The sequence below is a fragment of the Amphiura filiformis genome, chromosome 7 (assembly GCF_039555335.1).
Source record: "Amphiura filiformis chromosome 7, Afil_fr2py, whole genome shotgun sequence".
Taxonomy (NCBI): domain Eukaryota; kingdom Metazoa; phylum Echinodermata; class Ophiuroidea; order Amphilepidida; family Amphiuridae; genus Amphiura; species Amphiura filiformis.
The window spans coordinates 33,170,980-33,195,145 of record NC_092634.1 but is presented as its reverse complement, the minus strand read 5'-3'; the positions used below and the strand labels follow the sequence as shown (position 1 = coordinate 33,195,145).

The 24,166-nt window shown below is 39.6% G+C and overlaps 2 protein-coding genes across 2 annotated transcripts in view; one reads left to right on the top strand and one right to left on the bottom strand.

Annotated features, from left to right (window-relative positions):
* LOC140157043 (D-beta-hydroxybutyrate dehydrogenase, mitochondrial-like) overlaps positions 1–24,166 on the bottom strand; it is a 39,225-nt gene that overhangs the window by 4,203 nt on the left and 10,856 nt on the right. The window lies entirely within an intron of this gene.
* LOC140156488 (sacsin-like) lies at positions 4,129–23,931 on the top strand. Its single transcript, XM_072179431.1, has 5 exons — positions 4,129–4,321; positions 6,442–6,527; positions 7,484–7,742; positions 8,443–9,036; positions 10,392–23,931. Exons 1-5 carry the CDS (start codon positions 4,267–4,269, stop codon positions 22,706–22,708), a joined length of 13,311 nt encoding a protein of 4,436 aa, XP_072035532.1. The 5' UTR covers positions 4,129–4,266; the 3' UTR covers positions 22,709–23,931.

Here is a 24,166-nt window from a genome sequence, read left to right as displayed (position 1 = left end):
TTGGCGTGAAATTATGATCGATCATACACTTTCTGAGACGGATCGTGGCCAATGAATATATCATAGGCGTAGATCCCGGGGGATGGGGGGATAAATCCCCCCCCCCTAATATTTTGCCGGGGGATGGTCCATACAATCATCCCCCCAATGTCGATGCCTGATAATGGGTTTCTGACCAAATTAACCTCATATTTGCCCATTTTAGACCCAAAAGTGCAAATCGCGCATTTGTTCTACTTTTACGCCATATTTCATCAGTTTAGCTTCAAAATATCAAACTTTTTCGCGCGCTTCGCGCACAATTGTCCCAGAAACATATTTTGTCACCAAAAGGCGCTGGATTGATATACTTCGAGAATTTTTTCCAACTCCACCCCCCCCCCCCAATGTCACGAGGGGGCAAATTTCCCCAGTCTGAACTCTTTCTTCCCAGTTGCCACCTAGTTAAAACCCAAAAATTACCAATTTTTGCAGCTTTGCCTGTTCTACTGCTTTATATGCTCTATAGCCGCTGTGACACGTGTTTGCTTATTATCAAAACCGCTAATCGTACTAGTATTGCTATTTCAATCGAACTATTTTGGTTCAGTCCTCAATGTAAGATACAAAACACAATATGAAATAATCTGACCATTTCGTGATCCTAGCATCCTCTTTTTATGACCTTTTTAAGTAGATATTCACGGACAACTTCAGTTGATTCCGATTTTGCATTTGCGAGTTATGCAAGAATATGTGTATTACACTGCTCCATAGACAATTCAAATTTGACGATATTTTTGTTCAACGAATTAATCTGCAATAAATATTTGGTACATAAACATTATATAGCCAGGTTTCCAATGCTATAAAAATCTCAACTTTTTTTGAAAAAGGTGGGGAGGGGATGAGGCTGGGGATCACGAAATGCCCTTTTAAATGAGTAAATATTAAATTATTATCCGTACTCAACATAACAACACTTCACCTAAAATCGATTTTACGATAAAAATGCTCCCCTGTGCAGAAATATTGCATTAACAACAGTGATCCGGGGCTCACGCAATATCAACTCATGCAATTCTAGTTGACTTAAAAGGACGCGACACGTTGGCATTGTAACATTTTACAGTGTGACAGCTACGACGACGCACTGAACACAATATAGTTCTTCTAGTTTTAGCATTCAGCAAGCTATACATGTTGGCACCTTATCTTCACTATGCCGGAGTTGGTACATGTAAGTTTCACATAAATCCCACATAAATGTGTTCAGTTTTCATTAATAAGACATGATTTTAACATGTTGGAGTCAGTAGTTTTAAATCGGATACCTTTTGAACAATCTCATTTAAATGATTAAATGTTTTTGACGATGTAAACATATTGCTCCAAAATTTGGAATGTACATTCGAAGCCAAATTTACTTCTGCGCATTGTGACTTCATTTCCTGCAATGGTCCTAATATTGGTGTCACAGTGTACGTTTACAGGAGCGTAACCAAAGATTTGGAAGTTGCAGCAAAATCCTATTGCCTTGTATTCATTATCCATTGAAGGAAATCTGTTCTGCTCTCACTAAATTATTCTTTTTGTTTCATACATTTGAAGGGGATCAAAACATGGGACAATAACTAGCAATTATCATTATTCACATCAGTGGTCATTATTCATTTCATGTCAAATTGAAACATGAGGGTTTCAATATTTTTCTGACCAACAAGGTCCTAAATGGCCTGCAAATGCAAGTTGACCTTTCAGTGGCAAAGTTAGACTCAACATTTTCTGATTGACAAGTGTTACCCCAGATGTAACCCTATAGGTCTTCCACTTCGTGTGACCTTGTTGGGTACAGAAAATAATGAACTTGTCATGTTTCAATGTGATTAAGCTTATAAGCAATGGACACTCGTACGTATGAATAATAGGGATGACATATTATTGATTATCATATTGTAACCGTACACGACGAATGAGCCGTAAATGTCCTAAATTGTATTCTGAGTTACAGTGTAAAATGTGCATGAAGGTCGTATTCATAGGTACCACAAGTTGGTGCTACATGTATCTCATTTTAATAGTACCAGTCAAACACCTTTTAAACCAATCAACAATCCTATTGTTGAAGTGGATAATACGCTTCTACCTATTGCTATTGAATTCTTAAATAACTCTGGTCTTTGCTTGCTTTGGCTAAATCCTGTTCAAGTGGTGAGTTATAAAGCATTGTATTTTGTCTAGGTACTGTATGTATAACCAACAATTAACAATGAAAGGATATTCCTGAACCTCGTTGACTTGGGGATGATTTGAAATGACCGCCAATTATGACTGTTTGATATTTATTACCAGTAATGTGGAAAAAGAGACACATGTAGAATTTTAAAGCTTACAATATTTCCTAAACAAATATGCTTATAATTTAATATTATGAACATTATTTTAATTATACCGTAAAAATTGCATGCTTTAAACAACAAACCATAACCCCGCTTCTGGGTATCGTTTAAAGTCAAATGATATGCCATTTTAAAGCTTATATATATTTTCTAAACACGAAATAAAACTAAATTGACCGGGTCGAATTGACGGCTCATTTGTTCTGACCTCCTCCAAATTCATGAAACAAAAGAAATAAACAAGCCGAAAACATTTCCTTCCGTGGACACTGAATCCCGCACTGAATACACTCGGATTTTGCTGCAACTTTCTAATTTGGGTTACTGTTATTTAAATGTACGCTGTGATATCAATATTGGGGTACATGATATGTCATAATGCGCAGAAATAAATACTGCATATTTTTTGCATGTGTAATTTATATGTAAGTGTGTAATTTTGATATTGTGCAATATTTTATATGTATGTGTTTTTTACTGGCAAAATAAAATGATATGATATGATATGATATGATATGATATGATTCAAATGCATATTCCAACTAACCTAGTAACCATCTTTAAGTAATGGTCTTCCATCAAGGGGGGGGGGGGTAATTACTTTTTTTGTAAATGTTTAGTTATATTACAAGCGTAACACCAGGACATTATTAACACCGAGTAATTGTTCGAGCAATTGTGTGGGTGGCCTTCAGGTGTTTCCTTTTTTACTTGAGAGCACAGCCGAGACCGGGGTTGTACATTGTTAAACTCCTCTTACAGATTCTTCCCGTAGCACCGAAACATTCCAATAAGCACCAAATTCAACCATTCCTTAGTGAAAAAAACCCTTAAAATAACCACTACTTTAACCATTATAAGGTGGACGTTATACAATTTCGATTAAATCGTGCAGTGATATAAATATTACATGCGGGAAAGCACCGGAAGTACCACATTTTGCCTTTAACAGCTTGTATGTTATCTAACTCACTGTAATCAGGCATAACTTAAGAGTACAATGTTCGATTTAAGTGCAATTGAATGCATTTAAACGCCATATGTCCGTAGTTGTGCTTGTGTTATCTTAATATTTTTGCAAGTGGCACTTAATTTGTCTCCGGGTGTTGTCTACTTTAGATCCTTCGTGGTAATTCTAAAGGTCAAATCGCTATGTTAATTAATGGGGCTGCAATGTACAGTCTAATTATCATTGCATAAACACGATCGATCCAGAACTCACGCAATATCAACTCATGCAAGTTTTGTATGAATGATAAGAGCACAACCTATTTCAACCTTTTGTACATGTTGGAGGACTATGTGTATTTCGGTGTAAACACCCCACACGGTGCACACCCCACACGGACAACAACCATAACACCCACATAAATATAGTAACATGTTCAAATAACTCTATCTGTATTAAATTAGTCCAAATGGCATGCAGAGTTTCAACAACAAACCAAACTTGGTCCATATGATAAGAAATATTGCGCAATACTCCTAGTATCACATACCAAACTTAAAGTGTAATGCAAGAAGTAAATCATGCGGTTGGGAATTCCCCTTAGATCATGCAATACAGTCATGTACAGTTTTCCCTATATACCGTACATACATACATGTATGTATGCGTGTTGACTCATACCGTGACATGACAGGATGAACCATGATATTGACGACAGGCTATAATCATTTGGACATTTATTTACGACATTTAAAAAATATCTTGGATTCTTCATAATGTAAAGTACCCGGTTACAAAGTGGTTTAATTACACCCAATAGCTCCCAATCATCATCATGGTTTACTGCAAATGAAGTTCCGCACCGCGTCTGTGCATCGTAATCTCACAATAGCTGTATAATATTTGGCTCGACCTTTATCTATTAACAGGTTCATTAACATGGCGGACAACATGAATGATTCTGAAAACGCAGAATGCTCTTCATCGGAAGATGGTAAGTATTATATACCTATCTGGTTTTTGATTATTATTATTATGCTTCATAATGTATTATCATTTCCAGTGGTCAGGGTACAAACATGTACGCGGTTAGGGTTAGGGTTGGAATAACCTTAAAGCCATATTATAACATTTCGGTAAAAATAGATTAGTATTTATTTTCAATAAATGTTAGCTTTTACTGTCAGATATGTCCCCTTTTAATTTTAAGCCGAACAAGTGAGGTAAAGCATAGAAAATTGGAATTTACTACTAGCGCCCATGCGGTTACTCCCGCGGTTGTAATACAGTACGATCCTCGGGGTGTGTGTATGTGTATCCCGCACGCCGTGTACGTACTGTGCATACGTGTTCAAATAATATTTCCATCGTAATAATAAAACGCCGGTTCCATCGTTTTATTCAAAATCTCGGATTTTGACAAAACTACAGCACCTAAAGTCTTGATTTTTGCAGAGTATCTTTATTGACTAAAGTACATTACAATCGTGTAAAACCAGATTATTAAAAAAAATTGAGGGCGTTCTCCTCAGCAAATGTTATAATGTGGCTTGAACTATACACCAAAACCTAAAGTGCTTTTAAATTCTAGACGACTAAGACGATTGTGGATTTTGTTAATTTTGAACAATTATAAAGAAAAAATGAAGATGTTTCACTCACATTAAAGAGAAAAAAATAGGGTTAAAGATTTAAATAAAAAATATTCAAAATTAAAGAAAAGAAGACTAAATACGATTATATACAGATTGTGGATTACGTTACAGGTCGAAAGAACACGGTATATATAAACTTGAAAGTTGCAGCGTTTGATATTAATTTATTGATAGCAATCGTAGTAAACGACTTCCAATAAATTATCATTCACTCCCGGGGGGGGGTACTCAAGTTTGGTTTTGGTAGGGACGTGCCGCTGAGATTTTGGAAGTAGACCCATAAATATACCAATTTTTCAAGAAATTTGGACCCATTGATATACCAAAAGTCAAAATTTCGGACGAATTTACCCAAAATTGTCTTAGTTTTTACAAATTTTCCCAAAATTTTGGGAAAATTTTGAAAATTTTGGCTGTTTTACGAAAAAATTGAGAAAATTTTGAAAAAGGACCCATTCATATACCAAAATAGGCTTTGAAAAAGGGGTCATTGATATACCAGAAGGCTGAAAATGCTACCCATGTTTGCGGCACGTCCCCGTATGGTCATTTGTACTGAGTACCCCCCCCGGGCATTCACTTCTTACTTCCATTATCTGATTATTGCATGAGAGTGTGGGAGCCGGGAAATCCCGGAGTACGAATGAATGTTTCTATAGACTACTATACGACTCGGTATGAGTAATTTCTTGCGAACTGGGGCATTCTTTATGGCAGAATGTCCTGTGATAATGAGCTGTCGACCCTTTTGTGTATTATGCTTAATAACGCTAAAATATTAAAACCCGAGGTTGTAAATAAATGCTGTAATTTCTCAAATATATCTACAGTCAAACTATACATTCTAACTTCTGCGTCAGCGTTGGAATAACACGATCGCATAATCGCATAAGTATTTATTTTATTTGTTTGTTCCGGTTTTGACAACCCTGGATAACCCAGGAAATCCTCTATTGAAGCTTATTTCCATTGGGGTCCATTTGAAAAACATTATAAAATAATGTTCTTTAAGAGTTGATGTTTGGAAAAATATTTGCCAACAATATTTTACAATAGAACATTTTGAGATTGTTGCGTTTTTTCATATAAAAGTTTTCCTGACCTAGCGGGCTCGACACTTAAATCTCAAAACGTTTTGAATAAAACCAAAACATGTGTTTATAACTCGTTTATAATGTTTCCAAATATTTTTGAGTTTAATGGGTATGTAAAAGAAGCGGCAAAGTTGGGATGGAATAAATACGCTTTTGTCCTCTCCCTTCGTATAATTTGGTCCAAAGAAGGCTGTTAGAAGCTTTATCTTTGGGTACCTCGGATACTTACGTGTTACCATAACCAAATTGATATTACCAGTAACTGGGAAATGCATGGTTTATATCAGAAAAAATATACCAAATGATCCAGCGAAAATTTTGTCTGTGTCCTTCATTCTTCTCCTTTCTGTTTTCTACACCCACAGAGAGCTTTGGACAGAGAACGCCACCATTGACCGTTTATCTCCAGCGTATTCTTGACAAGTACCCGGATGGTGGGCAAATTTTAAAGGTAGGCTTCATGCATTTTAGTCAATCAGTGTTCCACTATGTTGAATTTTAAGGATAAACTGACTGTTCATCCCGACCATTTGCTAAGAAATTGTAATAAAAATGAGGTTACTTAATATCTATTTAAATATGACGTTTGTGAAGGAGGTCAATGAGTGAGTATTGTTAAGGGGGCTGTCATTTTCTTCGGAAGGGGGGGGGTCATGAATATACTGGGGGGGTCATAGAATTTTTAGACCAAATATAGGGGGGTTATAATTTTTAACACCCAAAATAGGGGGGTTATAGAATTATTAAGGGCTGGTGACTCAAACATTTCTGCACCCTGCGCGCTTTCTTTTAATTTAAAAATCAAAATGTACCCACAATCTTTCATTATATAATGCAAAATTTTAACGCACTCTGCACACTTTCTTCGCTCTAAAGTTTTGGTGCGCTCCTTGTGTAAGCGGAAGGGGTGGTCATAAAAAATTTCGACCCAAGATAGGGGGGTCGTAAATAAAATTTGCCTGCGATAGGGGAGTCATACAAAAAATTGGGGGGGATTTTTTGGGAACCGCCCATTAGTCCGAAGGATCAACATTGCGAAAAACATTATGTCTTAAGTTATGATTTAGGGCATTTTATGGTATGATTAGGGTTAGTGATAAGGTCAGGGTTAGCATTACGGCTAGTGTTAGGGATAGGGTTCTGGTAAATGTTAGGAAAATAACAGCATTAGGACTAGAGCTATGGTTAGGTTCTGGGCTAGGGTTATGATTAGGGCTTAGGTTATAGGTTATAGGTTATGGTTAGAGTAAAGTTCAGAGTACGGGTTAGTGTTGATAAGGAAGTGAAGGACTAATAACAATTGTTTACTCCCCCGCCCGCCCCTCTAATCTCTTAGAATAAAAAACACACGTACATATATGAAATACAGCAAAATTATCAACTTATTTGTATCATCATTTCTTACAGGAACTTGTACAAAACGCTGATGATGCGGGAGCAAGGAGGGTCATTTTTATGTTCGATCAAACCCAATATGCTACGGACTCATTGTGCTCCCAAGAACTCAGCAAATTCCAAGGTCCTGCACTGTACGCTTACAACGATGGTGTGTTTAACGACAAAGATTGGCATAACATTCAAAATCCTGAGCAGAGTGGGAAGAAGAATGAACCGACAAAAACGGGCCGATTTGGACTGGGATTCAATTCGGTTTACCACGTGACTGGTATGTATAGTAATAAAATGCTGAGGCCATGGGTCACTAAAATCAGTATGTATCTATGGCTCAATTTAACTCAGTTTCGTTATAGTGTGAAATTATCAGTGAACTCATAGCAATCCACATAAGACTGTTGCTCAATCCTCGTTGAGTATGGGTGATTGGTATCACCATTTCAAGTGTGTTTTTAGTCACAATGACCATGTTGAAAATGACATCAACCTAAATGGTGCTGAAAACAATGAGAACTCATACAATGATTTAATGGAGATTCAAGTTGATGATGACCAGGAATGTGATATTGATTTGAATTCACCTTTAAGTATGGAAGAAATAACAAATGCCATTTCTTCTTTGAAGCCAAATAAGGCACCTGGGCTAGATGGCCTACCTAGTGAAATTTTTAAACATGTTTCTAGTGATGTTCTAGAACTTATTCATACATTGTTAAATCATTTGTTTAATAACGGTGTTTTTCCAACTGCGTGGAGTAGAGGAATTATTGTACCCATACATAAAAAGGTTCTATGGAAGAACCTGGTAACTATAGACCAATAACATTGCTTGATGTATTTGGGAAAATTTTCACCTCTATTCTGCATACAAGACTCGCTGATTGGTGTGATCAAAACAATAAAATTCCGGAAAATCAAGCTGGCTTCCGTAAAGGATATTCGACTGTGCATAACATTTTCACATTATACAGTGTCATTCAAAAGAAACTTCTCACAAGCTTTTGACTGCGTCTCAAGAGAAAAACTTATGGCGAAATTAATCTCCGTTGGAATCAGAGGTAAAATGAAGAACATTTTGACAGGCTTAAACAAAACCGTCAAAGCCTGTATTCGCAAAGGAAATACAATCTCTGAATTTTTAACATGTACTACTGGACTCAAGCAAGGCTGTCTACTTAGCCCATTACAATTTGCTCTTTTTATTTCTGAATTGTCAAACTTTCTTGATAATAACGGTGCTCATGGATTTCAATTGTACCCTGATATCACAGAGATCAACTCACTTTATTATGCGGATGACATTGTTATTATGGCTGATACAGTCGGTGGACTCAAGAAACACATAGCCTCTCTCCAAGAATTTTGTTTGAACTGGGAAATGAAGGTTAACATCAATAAAACTCAAATCATGATTTTCCGGAAAGGAGGGCGCATTCGAAGAGACGAAGCTTGGTTTTATCAAAACAATCGCCATGATGTTGTTAAATCGTACCGTTACCTGGGTATTCAATTGTCTACTGGTAATGCATGGGGCAGAGCGACACGAGCATTGGCTGATCAGGCGAGTAAGGCGTTGAACGCACTTAGAAAAACGATGTCTGCCGTTGGAAATATTTCTTATGACTCATACTTCAAGATATTTGATACAACAATTTTGCCTATTCTTACATACGGCTCTGAAATCTGGGGTTACAAAAATATGATTGCATTGAAAAATTCATTTCAAAGCATGTAAACATTTTTACAGATATCTCAAAACACTCCCAATAATGCTGCTGTTGGTGAATGTGGTAGACTTCCAATTTATGTTACTTGTATGATTCGTTGTGTTAAATTTTGGTTCCAACTTCTAAATATGGACAATAACAGGTATCCAAAAAATGCTACCTTATGTTATTGTATCTTGATGACAGAGGTAAATCAACCTGGGTAATGCATGTTAAAAACATTCTTTTAATGCATGGCTTTGGCCACGTTTGGTACAATCAAGGTGTTGAAAATGAATGTCTTTTTATGTACATATTTAAACAAAGACTTGAAGATGTTGCAAAACAAAACTGGTATTCTGATGTAACTTCACTTGATAAGCTACGCACGTATTGCACTTTCAAGTGTCAATTGACTCCTGAAAAATATCTTTTCGATGTAAAACACGCCTCATATAGGCGTTTTTTAGCTAAATTAAGGTGTTCCAGTCATATTCTCAAGATTGAAACAGGTAGAAGACAGAAATTGGATTTGGAGGACCGGGTTTGTGATCTGTGCAGGGATGGGAATATTGAAGATGAATATCATTTTGTCATGGTCTGCAAGTTTTTTGATTAGATTCGTCAAAAATATCTCCCATTCAGGTATGGATCGGAACCGAGTCCCCCAAAATTCATTTCACTCATGAGTTCAGATACACCATCTGGCATCAGTGGTCTCTCATTATTTGTTTTTCACGCTATGAAACTTCGTGAAATGATTGAATTTATGTAATTATTTCTTCATGTTATTTATATGTCTTCCTCATATGTAATTATTATATTTGTAGTGCAAAGGGCCAAGGGCCTATAATGTACAAATACAATCTAAACTGAAACTAAACAGAATACAGCAACACATTCTTCTGACCCTAATATAGTATTGAGATGTTTTTGGAAACAAAATATCATATTAAGATCAACTTTGAAGGTTATTGAACTATAGGTCATAAGAAATGATAGGCCTACCCTTTTATTTACTATACCGTAAGCTGTGTAACAACTTCATAGGTGGTACCCTATACGTTTACCATACCCAACGTCCAACTTCGATGATGTCAACAATGAGGAACGCAACAAGATATTTATACTATCTCCGTGTTACATTTAGATTCCATTGAGAAGAATGTGTTTTAATTTGGACACTCGATCTGTTTTGTCATGTTTGTGTACAGATATACCTAGTATCTTGAGCGGCCCTCAGTTAGGATACCTAGACCCTCAAGAAAAATGCTTCGGAGAGGGAAACAAAGGTAAGAGTTGGAGACTCAATTCCAATAGGCTACTTCAGAGTCCAGACCAGCTGAAACCATTCATGCATCACATCTTTGACATAGACGACGAGACCATGAGGAAAGGCCACTATCCAGGAACAATCTTCAGATTCCCTTTACGTCAAGAAGAGTCTGAGTTAAGTAAGACTATCTATACCAACAAACGTGTTGAGGATCTCTTTGCTTCGTATCAAGAAGATGCTGAAATATCGCTACTATATTTGAAAAGTGTGGAATCAGTGTCCCTTTATATGAAGCAAAGCGATTCAGAAGATCCACAGTTGTTGTATCGAGTATGCATTGCTGAAAATGATATCAACAATGTGAGGGAAAAGAGACGGATGTTTGTAGAGGGGTGCAAGGCAATGACGGAGGATGTTGAGACTTGCATGGATTTTCACATCGAAAAATCCACAAGTTTCGAGTCCAAAAGTTCTAGGTATGTAACTTTGAATCTACTTAAGATACAGAGTGTAAGTAAAGAGCTGCAAGATCACGACCTTAAACTTTTGCCTTGGGTGAGTGTGACTATTCCCGCTAATGATATCATTAGTAGCACAGATCTTTCGGCTGGTAGGGTGTTTTGTTTCTTGCCATTACCCGCCGATGAAAGTCCCGGTTTCCCTGTTCACATACATGGCTACTTTGGGTTAAATGATAACCGCAGAGGTATCAAATGGCCTGACGGCGACAGCGCCAAAGATCCGCAAGCTCAGTGGAACAGGAAGCTTATACAAGAAGTGTTTCCACATGCATATGGAAGGCTGTTGCTACAGGCCATAGCATCAGATATGACACCTGGTGATGTTTATAGATGTTGGCCAGGTGCAGGTGAAAACAGACATCAGATATGGAATGAAGGAGTTGTAGCATTGGTGATAAAACTGCAACAAGAGCGAATTTTGTTTTCTGAAGTTGACGGTGGTAGGTGGTTGACGCCCCAAGAAGTACTGCTGAATGAGGAAGCTGATACAACATTGAGTGATCTGATACAAAAGGTGCTCTTGCAAAAACGGCAACCTGTTGTGAAAATTCCGAGCAATGTTCAATACGCCCTCGATTCTGCTGCAGTGGAAATAACAACGGTATCACCGGCTTTGGTACGAAACGCAATTCGAGATGACACGCTCAACTGGCTCAGCGATGAAGAAAAGCTTATGCTTTTGAAATATATTATTCGGGATGAAGAAGTACGTGACATTTGCAACATTCACCTGCTTACTCTTCGAGATGGCTCCTTCAGACAATTCTCCAAATTGCTTGATGATGTATACATTCCTTCACACGATATGCCATCAGATATTATTCCAAACCTTGATCACAGATTTGCAGCAGAGACTCTGCCTCCATCGCTCCATACAGAAGATGCACTTGGTGTAACACAACTAGTTGAGTTCAACGTGGAACACGTTCTCACGCTTTTAAAAGAAGCTTTACCACGACATTGGGTTCAAACTGCAGATTTAAGCGTACAGTGGCATCACATTGACAATGGTCATCCTCAACTTCAATGGCTATCGAATATCTGGACATGGTTGAGCCACAACCACCGAAAGCTCCCAATGGATCATTTGAAAGATATTCCTCTACTTCCAGTACAATCATCTAGTGAAGAAACAAGCCAGAAACTTGTAAAACTTCAGCCTAATAAGATCATATTCAAGAGCGGACATGCTCCTTCAGATATCGAATCTTCTTCTAGTGATTTGAATATTCCAGACTGCATTTGTTCCTTCCTTGAAAACTTAGGTGTTATTGTCATAAATCACCACTTACCAGACTTCGTTACCGACCACCCTGAAACTGCCGCCCTGATTCAACCAGCAACTCCTGATGGCGTCTGCAATATTCTTATGGCATCAAACAAGCAGCTGGTGATAAAAGCTACGAAGGAAATGACAAAAGATGTCAAGGATACTTTCAGAATTTTTCTTGCTGACCTCCCAATTCGTTGTATTGAAAAACACCATGATTTCTTGACCCAGCTACCAGTATTTCCAGATACTCGCGGTAGTTATGTCTCAGTCGTCCATTGCAAACGAATGATATCAGAGGACTATCACGGGGTACCTGTTACTCATTTGAAAGACGCATTCATATGCATTAAAGACGAAAGCTCAGAAGAGTTTCTGAAGAAACTTGGTTGTCATAAGGTCCTGGAAGAGGAACTCCTCAAGTCGTATATCCTTCCTCATGTTTCTTACCCAGATAGCTACTACAAGGATGCTGAGATGTTAGAGCTGATGGCATGGATTCTGGAAAGATCTCAATACGACTCTGATATTAAATCCGTGAGGTTCATACCTACTGGGGATGGAAGCAAAGAATCGCCATACAAACTATTCGATCCTGACATTGACGACTTAAAACGTCTATTTTGTCAAAGCTCTCTATTTCCCGTTGGTGATTTTGCTGAGGGAGAACTACTAAAGCAAATCCGCCGTGTGGGTTTCAGGGATCCATGCTCCATTACAGCTCCTGAATTACTAACAGCAGCTTCAGAAATCCAAAGGTGTGTGGTGACAATCGAAGTACTATCTCGGGCGAGAATCTTATTTGCCCACATCAACAAAATGACTCATCTTTTGAATGATCAAGTCCGCTACGATAATATCACAAAGCCTCTTGCGAGCTTTCTACAGGAAAAGCCATGGGTGCCGGTTATGCTATCTCCTTCACATATTATAGAGTATCCATCCAGTCTGACATGGTTTGGACATGAACCTGCTCTGTTCAAACCCCGAGATGTTGCTGCTTATTCAACTGTTCTGCTACAAGGAAGTGTAGTTCCGATTGTGGACCAGACTGGGCTTTCAGAATCGATGGCTTCGACATTTGATTGGCATCGTGAATTAGATCCTCACAACTTTGAAGATGTCCGGCGTGTAGTTCAGCATCTGAAGAATCTATGCAACAGTTACCATGATGATTCGGATACTGCGACATATACGAAGATGACATCAACTATATACCACTTTTTAAACCAATCAAGTACAGACCATGTAAATTCAGCCATTGATACAGAACTGGAGGACGTTCCGTGGGTGTGGCATGGACAGGGATTCACCTCAACAGACAAGGTGGCGTTTGATGGTGGAAGCCTGAGAGTAAAACTAGATCCTTACCTATTCATCCTACCAAAATCAGCGAAGGTCTATGATAGACTGCTTTCTGGAGCAGGGGTTAAAGAAAACTTCCCTGACAATGTTCTTTGCAGCGTGTTAGTATCCATTCAGAAAGAAAACCAAGACAACAAAAAATCGGAGAAACAAATTCAAGATGATCTGGGATTGGTTTGCGATATTTTGAACTGCATCTCGAACTCTCAAACAGAAGGGAATCAACTTACTCAGGATATATTGGTACCAATCAGAAACAAAGACACTTCTCTAGAACTAGTAGAAGCTCATAACTGTTTGTATGTTGATGATGAAAGACTACTTGATCAGTACGATAATAGTGAGTGTGAACTACCAGTGGTGCACCCGAAACTGCCGACAGAAACAGCAAAACACTTAGGACTTCTTCGACTCAGTCACTATGTTGCCCCAACAGAGGCTATCGATTTGGGGTATGACATGGAAGGCCCTCATGAAACAACGGTAGATGCCATTCGCCGGAACCTTGATTTGTATAAAGAAGGGGTCGACATCTTCAAAGAACTGATTCAAAACGCGGACGACGCTGGAGCGTCTGAGGTGAAGTTCCTCATTGACTGGCGAACAAACACCATGAACAAAACAACCTTACTGAACAATGATATGCAGTCCTGCCATGGTCCGGCCTTGTGGGCATATAATGATGCACAATTCTCTGAATCAGATGTCAAAAATATATGTAACATAGCAGCTGCGACAAAGAAACTGGAACTTGAAAAAGTTGGTAGATTTGGGATAGGATTTACATCCGTGTATCACTTGACAGATGTTCCAAGCGTAGTAAGCGGACCTTTTATCATGATCTTTGATCCACGCACTACCCATCTTAGAGAGCGTGTTCAAGCCGCTAAACCGGGGATCAAGTTGGATTTGCGAAATGACAGGCACAAAGTTACAGTGCGAAGTTTTCCAGACCAGTTTCAACCATTTCAAGATGTATTTGGATGCAATGTGTTAGAGTGTGACAACTACCAACATACTCTCTTCAGGTTACCTCTTCGTGGAGAGGCTGAAGCCACACAAGAAAGAACAACCATGCTTTCAGACGCTATTTACCAGTCGGAAGAGAAGATGCAGAGTTTGTTGGACGGTCTGAAGGAATCAACGTCTACATTGTTACTATTTACTCAAAACATCGAAAGATTGAGTGTTCATATTCTCAATGAAGGCAAAAGCCCAAATGAAACCGAAGAGGTACTCTCGGTATACGTTAAGAGAAAAATGCAGCTTGACCGCTCCATCGGAGGACCTAATACGGACTTGAAAACACAGCGAAATCTCCTTACCGTGGCAAAAAGGAACATTCTTCCTGTAGATGGAGAATCTTCACCACAATGTCCCCAGACCACAACCAAAGACACAGAGTCTAGTATGATACTTGAAGTTCATAGAAAGGACACCCTAGCCAGGAAAAAGAAACCATCAAAGAGGAAATTTGTCTATTGTGTTAGCTCCTGCATGTCAACTGAAACAGCGCTCCAGAAAGCAAGCACAAAGGAAGGGCGACGTTTTGGGATCCTGCCATGCGGTGGAGTTGCAACTTTACTGCGGACTGGAGCAGAGGGGTTAGTACCAAAGGAAAGTGAGGGACACGCATTCAGTTTCCTACCACTAGAAATATATACAGGTTTGCCAGTTTACATCAATGGCACTTTCTTGCTCCAACCAAACCGTCGACAGTTGTGGAGCACAACAAAAGCATCAACGGATTTGTCGACAGAAGTGTTTGAAGTGCAGTGGAACATTTGCCTTATGACCGATGTAATTTGCAGGGCACTATTCAACCTGTTGAATGACTTAAAAACATCTGAAGATATAGACGCCCGTTCTTTTCAGACATTGTGGCCAACCTTTGATGCAGTACATAGTGACTTTCGACCAATTGTTCAAGGTTTCTACGATCGGTTGCGTGAGTCTTCATCAGACGTCATTTATACTGGACGCAGGTGGATCTCCTTGCAGAGTGTGGTTTTCCTGGATGATGTTTCTGATACACACCCTGTTGTTGAGGCTGTTAAAACTCTCATCAATCAACACTGCCACCCCAGCAAAATTGTTGCTTTCCTACCTCTAGTCCATGAGAGTATTAAGCAATCAGGGGTCTTGAAGGACTTCCAAGATAACATATACACATGGGCACGATTTGTAGAAACGATCTTCTTTCCAGTGCTGCAAGAAGGAGGAGAAGAAGACGATGAAAGTGATGGTGAGAGTGACAACGTCATTGATGCAGACCAACGTGATATGATCATCCAGCACATACTTGATGAACGCATAGGCTCTACAAAGGTTACCCAGTTTGATGCGAAATTATGTGCAACTCCATGCATTCCCGTAACTGGAAATGAAAATCCTGACATTCGTCAAACTCTTGTAAAGCCAGGTAAACTTATCCACCCTGACAGCGTTGTTGGGAAACTATATCACGAAGGGGACATGCGTTTTCCCAGCGGAGCTGGTTACCTGAAATCAGATCGTCTCCATTCCTTAACAGAACTAGGTATGGCTACAGACACATTAGACTGGGAGGATATATGTGAGCGAGCTGAAGTTGTGCATGTCGAAGAAGGCTTTGCAGAATCTCCATTCCAGAAAAGTGTCGTCTTACTAGAGATTATTGATAAGAAGTTGAAAGCGCTTCATGTTGCAAGTAGTGAGGAGGATAACATGGAAGACATGTGTGCTCCCACAGCAGACCAGATTTCAAGATTGCAGCAGGCGCGGTTTCTTCCAGTAATGCTGAAGCCAGAAGACTACCCATTACATTGGTTTGGCACAATAAGGCAATTCGCACCAGCAAATGAGATCTTGGAGGCAAAGTTTATCAACTTGATAGGTACAGTGCGAGAAGTTCTTGATGAAAAGCAACTCGGTTCTGATGTGATGACTGAACGGTTGAAGATATTTCTAGAACTCAACGATACAGAACCAAGCGTTGAAGATGTTGTAAAGCAGTTGCAAGAAATCATCCAAGAAGAATGTAAAGCAGAAATCCATTCAACAGTTGCCAAAATTTGCGGAGATATATACGAATTTCTGCAAAAGAAATTATGCATTCTCGGCGAAGACAATCAAATACTACCAGATGAAAAGTTCCGGGCACAAATCCAGGAGCTGCAATGTGCAAACTTTCTGTTCACAGATGGCAAGTTTGTATCTGTGATTCAACTGGCATTCCAATTCAAGGACCACTGCCCTCCGTTCCTGTATAGTGTGCCCAGCACACTTACGCCATACACAAATCTCCTGAAACTGTGTGGGGTCAGAGACAAATTTCAGCCAGATGACTTTTTTGGAGTGGTGGCGAAACTGCATGAGATAAACAAAGGTACACCTCTGAGTGAAGACTATGTGATCCTAGCTCACAAGATGATACAGAATGGCATCGATACGATAACAGAAACTGTCAAGGAAACTTCCGAAGAAAGGGAAGAAAGTAAAGACGAGATAACAAGGAGTCACGAATGGTTAATCCAAGCTGTCCAACCAAGCAGTGAGAATACTGACAGTCAAATTCTAGCCGTTGACCAAGATGGCGTCATCCAGAAAGCAGATTCTCTCACATTCCATGATATGTGGTGGGTTGAAGATGCTACATGGAATACGACACATCCAAAGCTGACTCTCCATAATGCTAGGGTACTTGGAATACAAACTGCAAGACAAAGAACCCTACAGGACTGTTCTTCATCTGACGGTTTCGAAGATAGCTTTGGTCAAACTGAGTCTCTTATCAACAGGCTTCAGGGCATATTGCGAGACTATCACCACGTATCTGATGTCATGAAAGAACTACTGCAAAATGCTGATGACGCACAAGCAACGGAACTCCATTTTGTATATGATCCACGAACTCATGGAACAAAGAAAGTAGTTGATGAAGATAAGTGGGGGCCTATGCAAAGATTACCAGCTCTATGCGTATATAACAATCGGCCTTTCACGAAAGAAGATATCAAAGGAATACAGAAGGTTGGTGTGGGCGGTAAGGGTGCTGATAAATCAACAACTGGAAGATTTGGTATCGGATTCAATGCAGTGTATCATTTGACCGATTGCCCAACATTCTTGTCAGACGATGAGAAGTTATGCATTTTCGACCCCTACGTGCGACATGTCCCCGGAGCCACAACGAAGCATCCAGGTACAATGTACACCTGTGGAGATTCTTTTAAGGAAAAATTTCCCGATATGCTGACGGGGTATCATGGTGACAAATTTACTTTGAAAGGAGCAACAATGTTTCGCTTTCCACTTCGATCAAGGGAAACAGTGCAAATGAATACCCAACATTCTTCCATATCAGGAGAATGGTACAATGACTCAAAGATCATGGAACTTTTGGAGAAGTTCCAGGAAATTGCTAAGGATTCTATGTTCTTCCTGAAGTACATTGAGCACATCAAAGTATCCATCATTGAAAATGATGGTAAATTAAGGCAAATGTACAGCATTTCAAGCAAAATCACTGATACAGATAGAGAACGACGTCAAGACCTCAGTGATCACGTCAACACGTACAAGGATACAATTGATCAGATCCCGCCAATGACAAAAGTGTATAGCATCACTATCGAAGACACAGAAAACTTACGTGAAACCTGGATGGTAGCTCAAACTGTTGGGTCCGACGAACCATTTAAAAACCAAGATGACAAGCAACAACAAGGCTTGAAACCTCAGTTACCTCGCGGAGGTGTCGCTGCTCTCTTACGATCAAACCAAGCAATTGACGACAAAACCTCAAGATGGAAAATGAAGAGACGAGTATACTCATTTCTTCCGCTACCAATCGAATCTCAGCTTCCGGTACACGTTAACGGGTCGTTTGCATTGGATACTTCACGCAGAAATTTAGCAAAGAGTACAGGGTTTTATGCTCAAGGAGACGGATCGGAAACATGTCTAGATCATCCCTGGAATAGATATCTAATGGAACAGGTGATTGCAACTGCCTATGCTCATTTGATTGAAGAAGCAAAACGGATATTGCCGGAGAACCCTAGCGATATATCGGATAAAAACGTCGACGAGTACTACAGTGTGTTTCCTACTGGTGATTACGGGGATTGGAATAACTTGAAGACGAAAACGTTGCAGAACATTGGTACGCTCGAAATGAAGGTCTTACTTGTTGTATGTGAAACCGAAGGGGAGGAAAGGTCAATTTTGTGGCATGATCCGAATGCACAATCAAGTTTGGCGTTTTTTGATAATTTGCATTTGAGAGATTATGCAGATACAAAAGATAATAAAGGTATTCGATCTTTCCTCCATTCTGTGAATTTCAAATTGGTACGGGCACCAATGAAATTGCACCAGGCTTTCCACGATGCTGGTGTAAAAGTGGAGTGCATTACCGCAGATCAATTACTGACGCACTTGGGGAACAACGCACAAGAGATAGCACCTCAGTTACCAGTATGTCTTAAAAATTCGAAGTACAGAACACAGGATCGATTTCACGCCGTAACACGATATTGCCTACACGGGCGCAAGAATTCTCCGGATCTACACAGAGTTCCTCTGCGACTCACAAATGATAACAAGGTAGATTATTTCTCCAAACAAGATGTTGTATATTTCAGCAAATTTGCTGACCTTCTACCCGAGAAAGCAGAATCATTCATCCACAAGTCAATCGTTGCACTCTTAGAGGGAGAAGAAGATACCCAAAACCTCATGAACAGTGGGGTGGTTAAAACATTCAGTTTGGCGCATCTGAAACACCACCTCGACCAGCATTTTCCAGAAGATTGGAAGGACTCCCCTAAGCACGTGCAATGGACACCTGGTGAAGCTGGGCAACCAACGCAAAATTGGTTGCAACGATTTTGGACATTCGTATTCGATTGTGGCGAAAGCAACCCGGATATCAGGTGGCCAATAATTCCTACAACAGCGTCGACACTTGTGACTCCGACGAAGGCCAAAACTGTTCTATCAGAGGAAAGTTCGCAGTCATATAGGATTAAACAGTTACTTCGAGATCTACTCAAGTGTCCAATGTTGTCGATATCCAGTTTAGGTCAACAATATAGATCAAAGTGCGAGTACAAGCATATTTCAAGGCGACAGAATGTATCAATACCAACGAGTTATGGTACCTTTCTGAATTCCACTTTGGCTTCGATTGAGAACAGAAATGATGTTCTAAGTATGTTTGATTATGTTCTAGAAGAACGAGACCTTGCAGGAATTTTGAACAGGTATGATTCACATGCACTGCTGTGTTACTTTCAGGAAGAGCTGCATCAGCTTACATGGAGCAAAAGTACCCTCATGAAGCTTCCCATATTCCGTCTATCAAATGGCTCCCTGTCCAGTATACATGGATTTCAGAACTTGCATACATGCAACACATCAATGCCTATGGATGAAGGTGTGTGGATGAGACATGAGAATTGTATCTTCCTCGAACCAGACGATCACCTGAAAGAACTTTATCAATTGCTAAATATTTCACCTATCGATGAAGAAGACATATACAGAAGGTACGTTGTACCCAATTTCAATATGCTTACACAGAACGCCAAAGAAAAGCACATGAGCCACATCATGAAATGTACCCTACGAGCATACACTGCTAAGCAAGCTGATGAGAGGAACTCCTTTCTCAGAATTCTAGCATGTCTGCAATGGATTCCAGACGCCACACACGGATTTCTAGAAAGGCCATCCTTCTATTACGAACCGACCATTGCTGTGTTTCAACAAATGGTAGAACCACATCAGATGCTTCCAAACCGATTTGCAACCTGGCGTGAGTTCCTGATAGAGTTAGGATTCAATCACGTAGTTACTGAAGATTTGTTTTGGTCATATGCCAAAGAAATTGAGAAACATGCCAGTGAGGTGACTCTTGTGTCCGAACGAGACAACTTAAAGAGGAAGGCAGGGGTTCTGTTAGCCGAGCTGCAACACAACGAAGCATTAAGAAATAGAGCATTCTTACAAAGGGTATCAAGCATAAACTTCATCCCACCAGTGCAAATCAAGGCAAAGCTCACAAACATCTTTCCAACTTACAAGGGGCGATTAGACAGAACAGGACAACAAGCCTTCACAAGTTTTAAAGAGGGGGTTCCATATGCTGACATGGACCTTGCATGGTCTGTTGCCAAGGTATTGCCAGCTGTAGCCTGGGTGAGAAGTAAGGATGGCAAAACAGAACTGGGTACTGCACAAAGTACATCTCAAACTTACATCATACAGCACATCCAGAATGTGTGTTTCAAAATGATGAAGTGGAACTGCTGCGATGTTGAAGATAGAGTTGATGCTAAAACCAGAGGTACTCTGAACAGTGTGATGAAAGTGATTCTTCAGTATCTTCAGAACCAGCATGACCAGAAGACACTACCTACGACCATCAACTTAGAAGGAATACCAATTTGTTTGGTAGATAACAACTGTGTGCTTGTGCGGGCAGACCAGATCGTTTTTAACATGAGAAAAGAAGACCAGCTTATGTTACGCCCATATCTGTATAACGCTTCTGAACAAATTAAAAATCATCGCTCCTTCCTACAAACTATTGGCGCACAAACAAAGCCAACATTCAAGCAGCTTGTCAGGGTGCTAGCATCGATTAAGCAGGAGTGTGGTGAGAATGAAATGCATCCGAACGAAATGAAAACAGCTTTCACAGCAGTGAAGTTACTTTTCTCATCATCTTCGGACACTTTCAATACAGACGAAATTCTCTACCTTCCCTCCACAACTGGACGTCTGAAGCAATCAACTAGTCTCTGCTGTGCCGACACATCTCTCAAGACGAATCTGCCATCGCCAGAGAAGCTCGGGGTTGACTTTGTTGTTGACCTTAAACAGTGCGGAATTGATGATTCACGTGAGGATACAAGAATACTTGCTCTCCTACCAGAACAACTTCGTCCTCATAACTTAAGCGATTCCATGACAGAACGTCCTTGCAATTCAAACAGGGATTGTATCGCAGGACAAAACTGCCGTTTTCTCCAGACTATCCGCAGATTTTTAGTAGCTGAAGAATTACAGCGTGCACTTACGAGACTTTTGAGGCATGAGAATGAAGGAGCACGACTTACTCGGGACCAATCAGATGGCATAAAAAGGTTGCAAGAAGTCAACAATTTAACCTGTGTAGCGGACCTGAAAGTTGAACTCGTAGATAACAATGGGAAGTGCCTATCTGAGCATCCAAGAGAACGGATGGTTTTCATGGAAACTTTCGAATCAGACGAACACCATTTGTGTCTTCAGCACTCAGAGTTACCAGTGACTGATTGTCTTCTCTACAGAGAACTCGTCCGGGTTATACTGCGAATATGTGGACTCAAAATGGACTCGGAACACTTCTCTCTACTGCGAGAGGTCATTGCATGTACCGAGTTAGAGAAAATGAACGAGTTGCTCACAAAATCAGATATCCCTGAATATGAGGATGACAAAGAGATCAAATCCGACCCATTTGCTCCAGGAAAGCCTGTTCCAGATAGATTCGTCGAACTTCTGGACGTGAATCCATACAATAAATTCCATAAAGACGAGATCGTAGCTTATGTACTACCCATGCAACTTTCTGATATGGCGTATGGGTATGATGACATGGACACGGACGAGATTCCTCAAAAGCAAGAATACCAATTTGCAAAAGTCATCAGAGAAGAAACTGGCTCAGGAAACAACACCAGTGGTATGAAAAGACATTACATAATTGACGTGGGACATGAAAGGCCGCAGAAAGTAAGCGCAACCTCTTTGTATAAATTCCGACGGTTCAAATTGCCGGGTGACCAAACTCCGTATGATGCTGGTAATGAGGAGAATGACGAGATGGAAGCACAAAGACCCCCAAGAAGTGGATTACCTGCCAACAGTGTGGAGGAAGCACATCATTGGATCACTCAAGCGGTTGAAGATGCTTTTACTCTTCCTGATGATGAAAGAAGGGCTGCTCTTCGGCGGTTCAGGTTCATGTGGCATCCGGACAGGAATCATGGTCAAGAGGACTTAGCAAACGCTGGGTTCCAATTTCTTCAACAAGAAGTTGAAAGATTGGAAAATCCATCTATGTAGGCATACTAATGTGTTGTTTCAGTTCTTTCAGAAGAGGATGAACGGCCATCAACCTGATTTACTTGAATCTCATCTACCAGTTGACATAGAAGTACGGGCCACACAATCTGGTCATCTGACGTTGTAAGATATCATAAGCAATATCTAGGGAGATATTTTCGAAGCTAATAGAAATTTCGGATCTCAAAAAAAAATGGAAACTATATAGACTAGCCAAGAAAATATGGCAAATGCGGCATTCGAATTTTCTACTAAGAAACTGAATAGTCACGAAAACCAGTATGTGTAATTGTATTTGGGATATTATACTACTGGCACATTTCTAGTTTCTGCAACCGGGAGGGAGAAAATTACATAAAGCTGTAAGCATCGAAAATAGAAAAGTTGGAACAACTGAAAACCCAAGGCTTTGAACCGCGGTAAAGTGCAAGATCTTAACAATCCTTTCAAATGTTTACCTTCTGGATTTAAGATTTTCTTCTGTCAAGAGTAGAACTTGGAGGTTTATATGGATAAGGGTTGGCATGTAGGTTGTATATAATTACTTTGAAAATAATACACTCTATACACTTTACTTTCAGACTGTAAAGCAGGTATAGGCTAAACGTTTGTCAAGATATTGATTTAACCCATCAGACAGTTTTTCAGACAGTTTTGTTAAAGATATCTTATATCGTAGAAATGTCATATGAGCATTAGAATACATTTGTACAAAAAGATACTACAAATCCTGTAATTATAAACGTCTGTGTTAATGTTACCTGTACATAAATAATCATATATAGTTCAATCATCATGTCTAAAATACCTTATATCGTAGAAATGTCACAGGGACATTAGAATACAAAAAGATTCTAAAAATCCTGTAATTATATAGATCTGAGTGACCTGTACATAAATAATCACAGTGCAATCATGTCTAAAATTCTTAATTTCATCCTTATGTACATGTGTTCCCTTTCATTTACTTTCATTGATGTACATAGTTCATTATTCATACACTCCTATATCAAAGCAGCCAATCAGAAAAGATGTTAGAAAAGTACGAAACATGCATTGATTGTGTATATTGTGCACTCCGCGTACTACGTGCAGTGTTTTGCGCGCGTTCGCGTCACGTAGGATTGATTCATTTTTCGGGCGGGTTGATGCATTTATATTTGGTTCTTTTTCCAACATTTTAGTGCTAATTTGTTATATAAAAAAAAGTAAAAATCACGTGTTTTTTTCTTCTAATAAACTTGTATTACTTATTGCTCAGAAATTAGACAAAATAATGCACTTGCGCTGATGTTGATGCGTCTAATGCACTCCCCTTCGGGCTCGTGCATTAGACGCGTCAACATCAGCGCGCGTGCATTATTTTGTCTAATTTCTCTCCCAATAAGTAATACGCGTTCATTAACCTATAATTATTACTTTGTTGAGAGTAGGAGTAAGCTCACATTAATTATAAAG

Bases quoted from the DNA above. Each gene is read 5' to 3' on its own strand.
- LOC140156488 (XM_072179431.1), top strand. From the start codon at position 4,267: ATGGCGGACAACATGAATGATTCTGAAAACGCAGAATGCTCTTCATCG. The intron at 6,528-7,483 runs GTAGGCTTCATG...CATTTCTTACAG, and splicing joins ATGGTGGGCAAATTTTAAAG to GAACTTGTACAAAACGCTGA. The intron at 7,743-8,442 runs GTATGTATAGTA...CACATTATACAG, and splicing joins TTCGGTTTACCACGTGACTG to TGTCATTCAAAAGAAACTTC.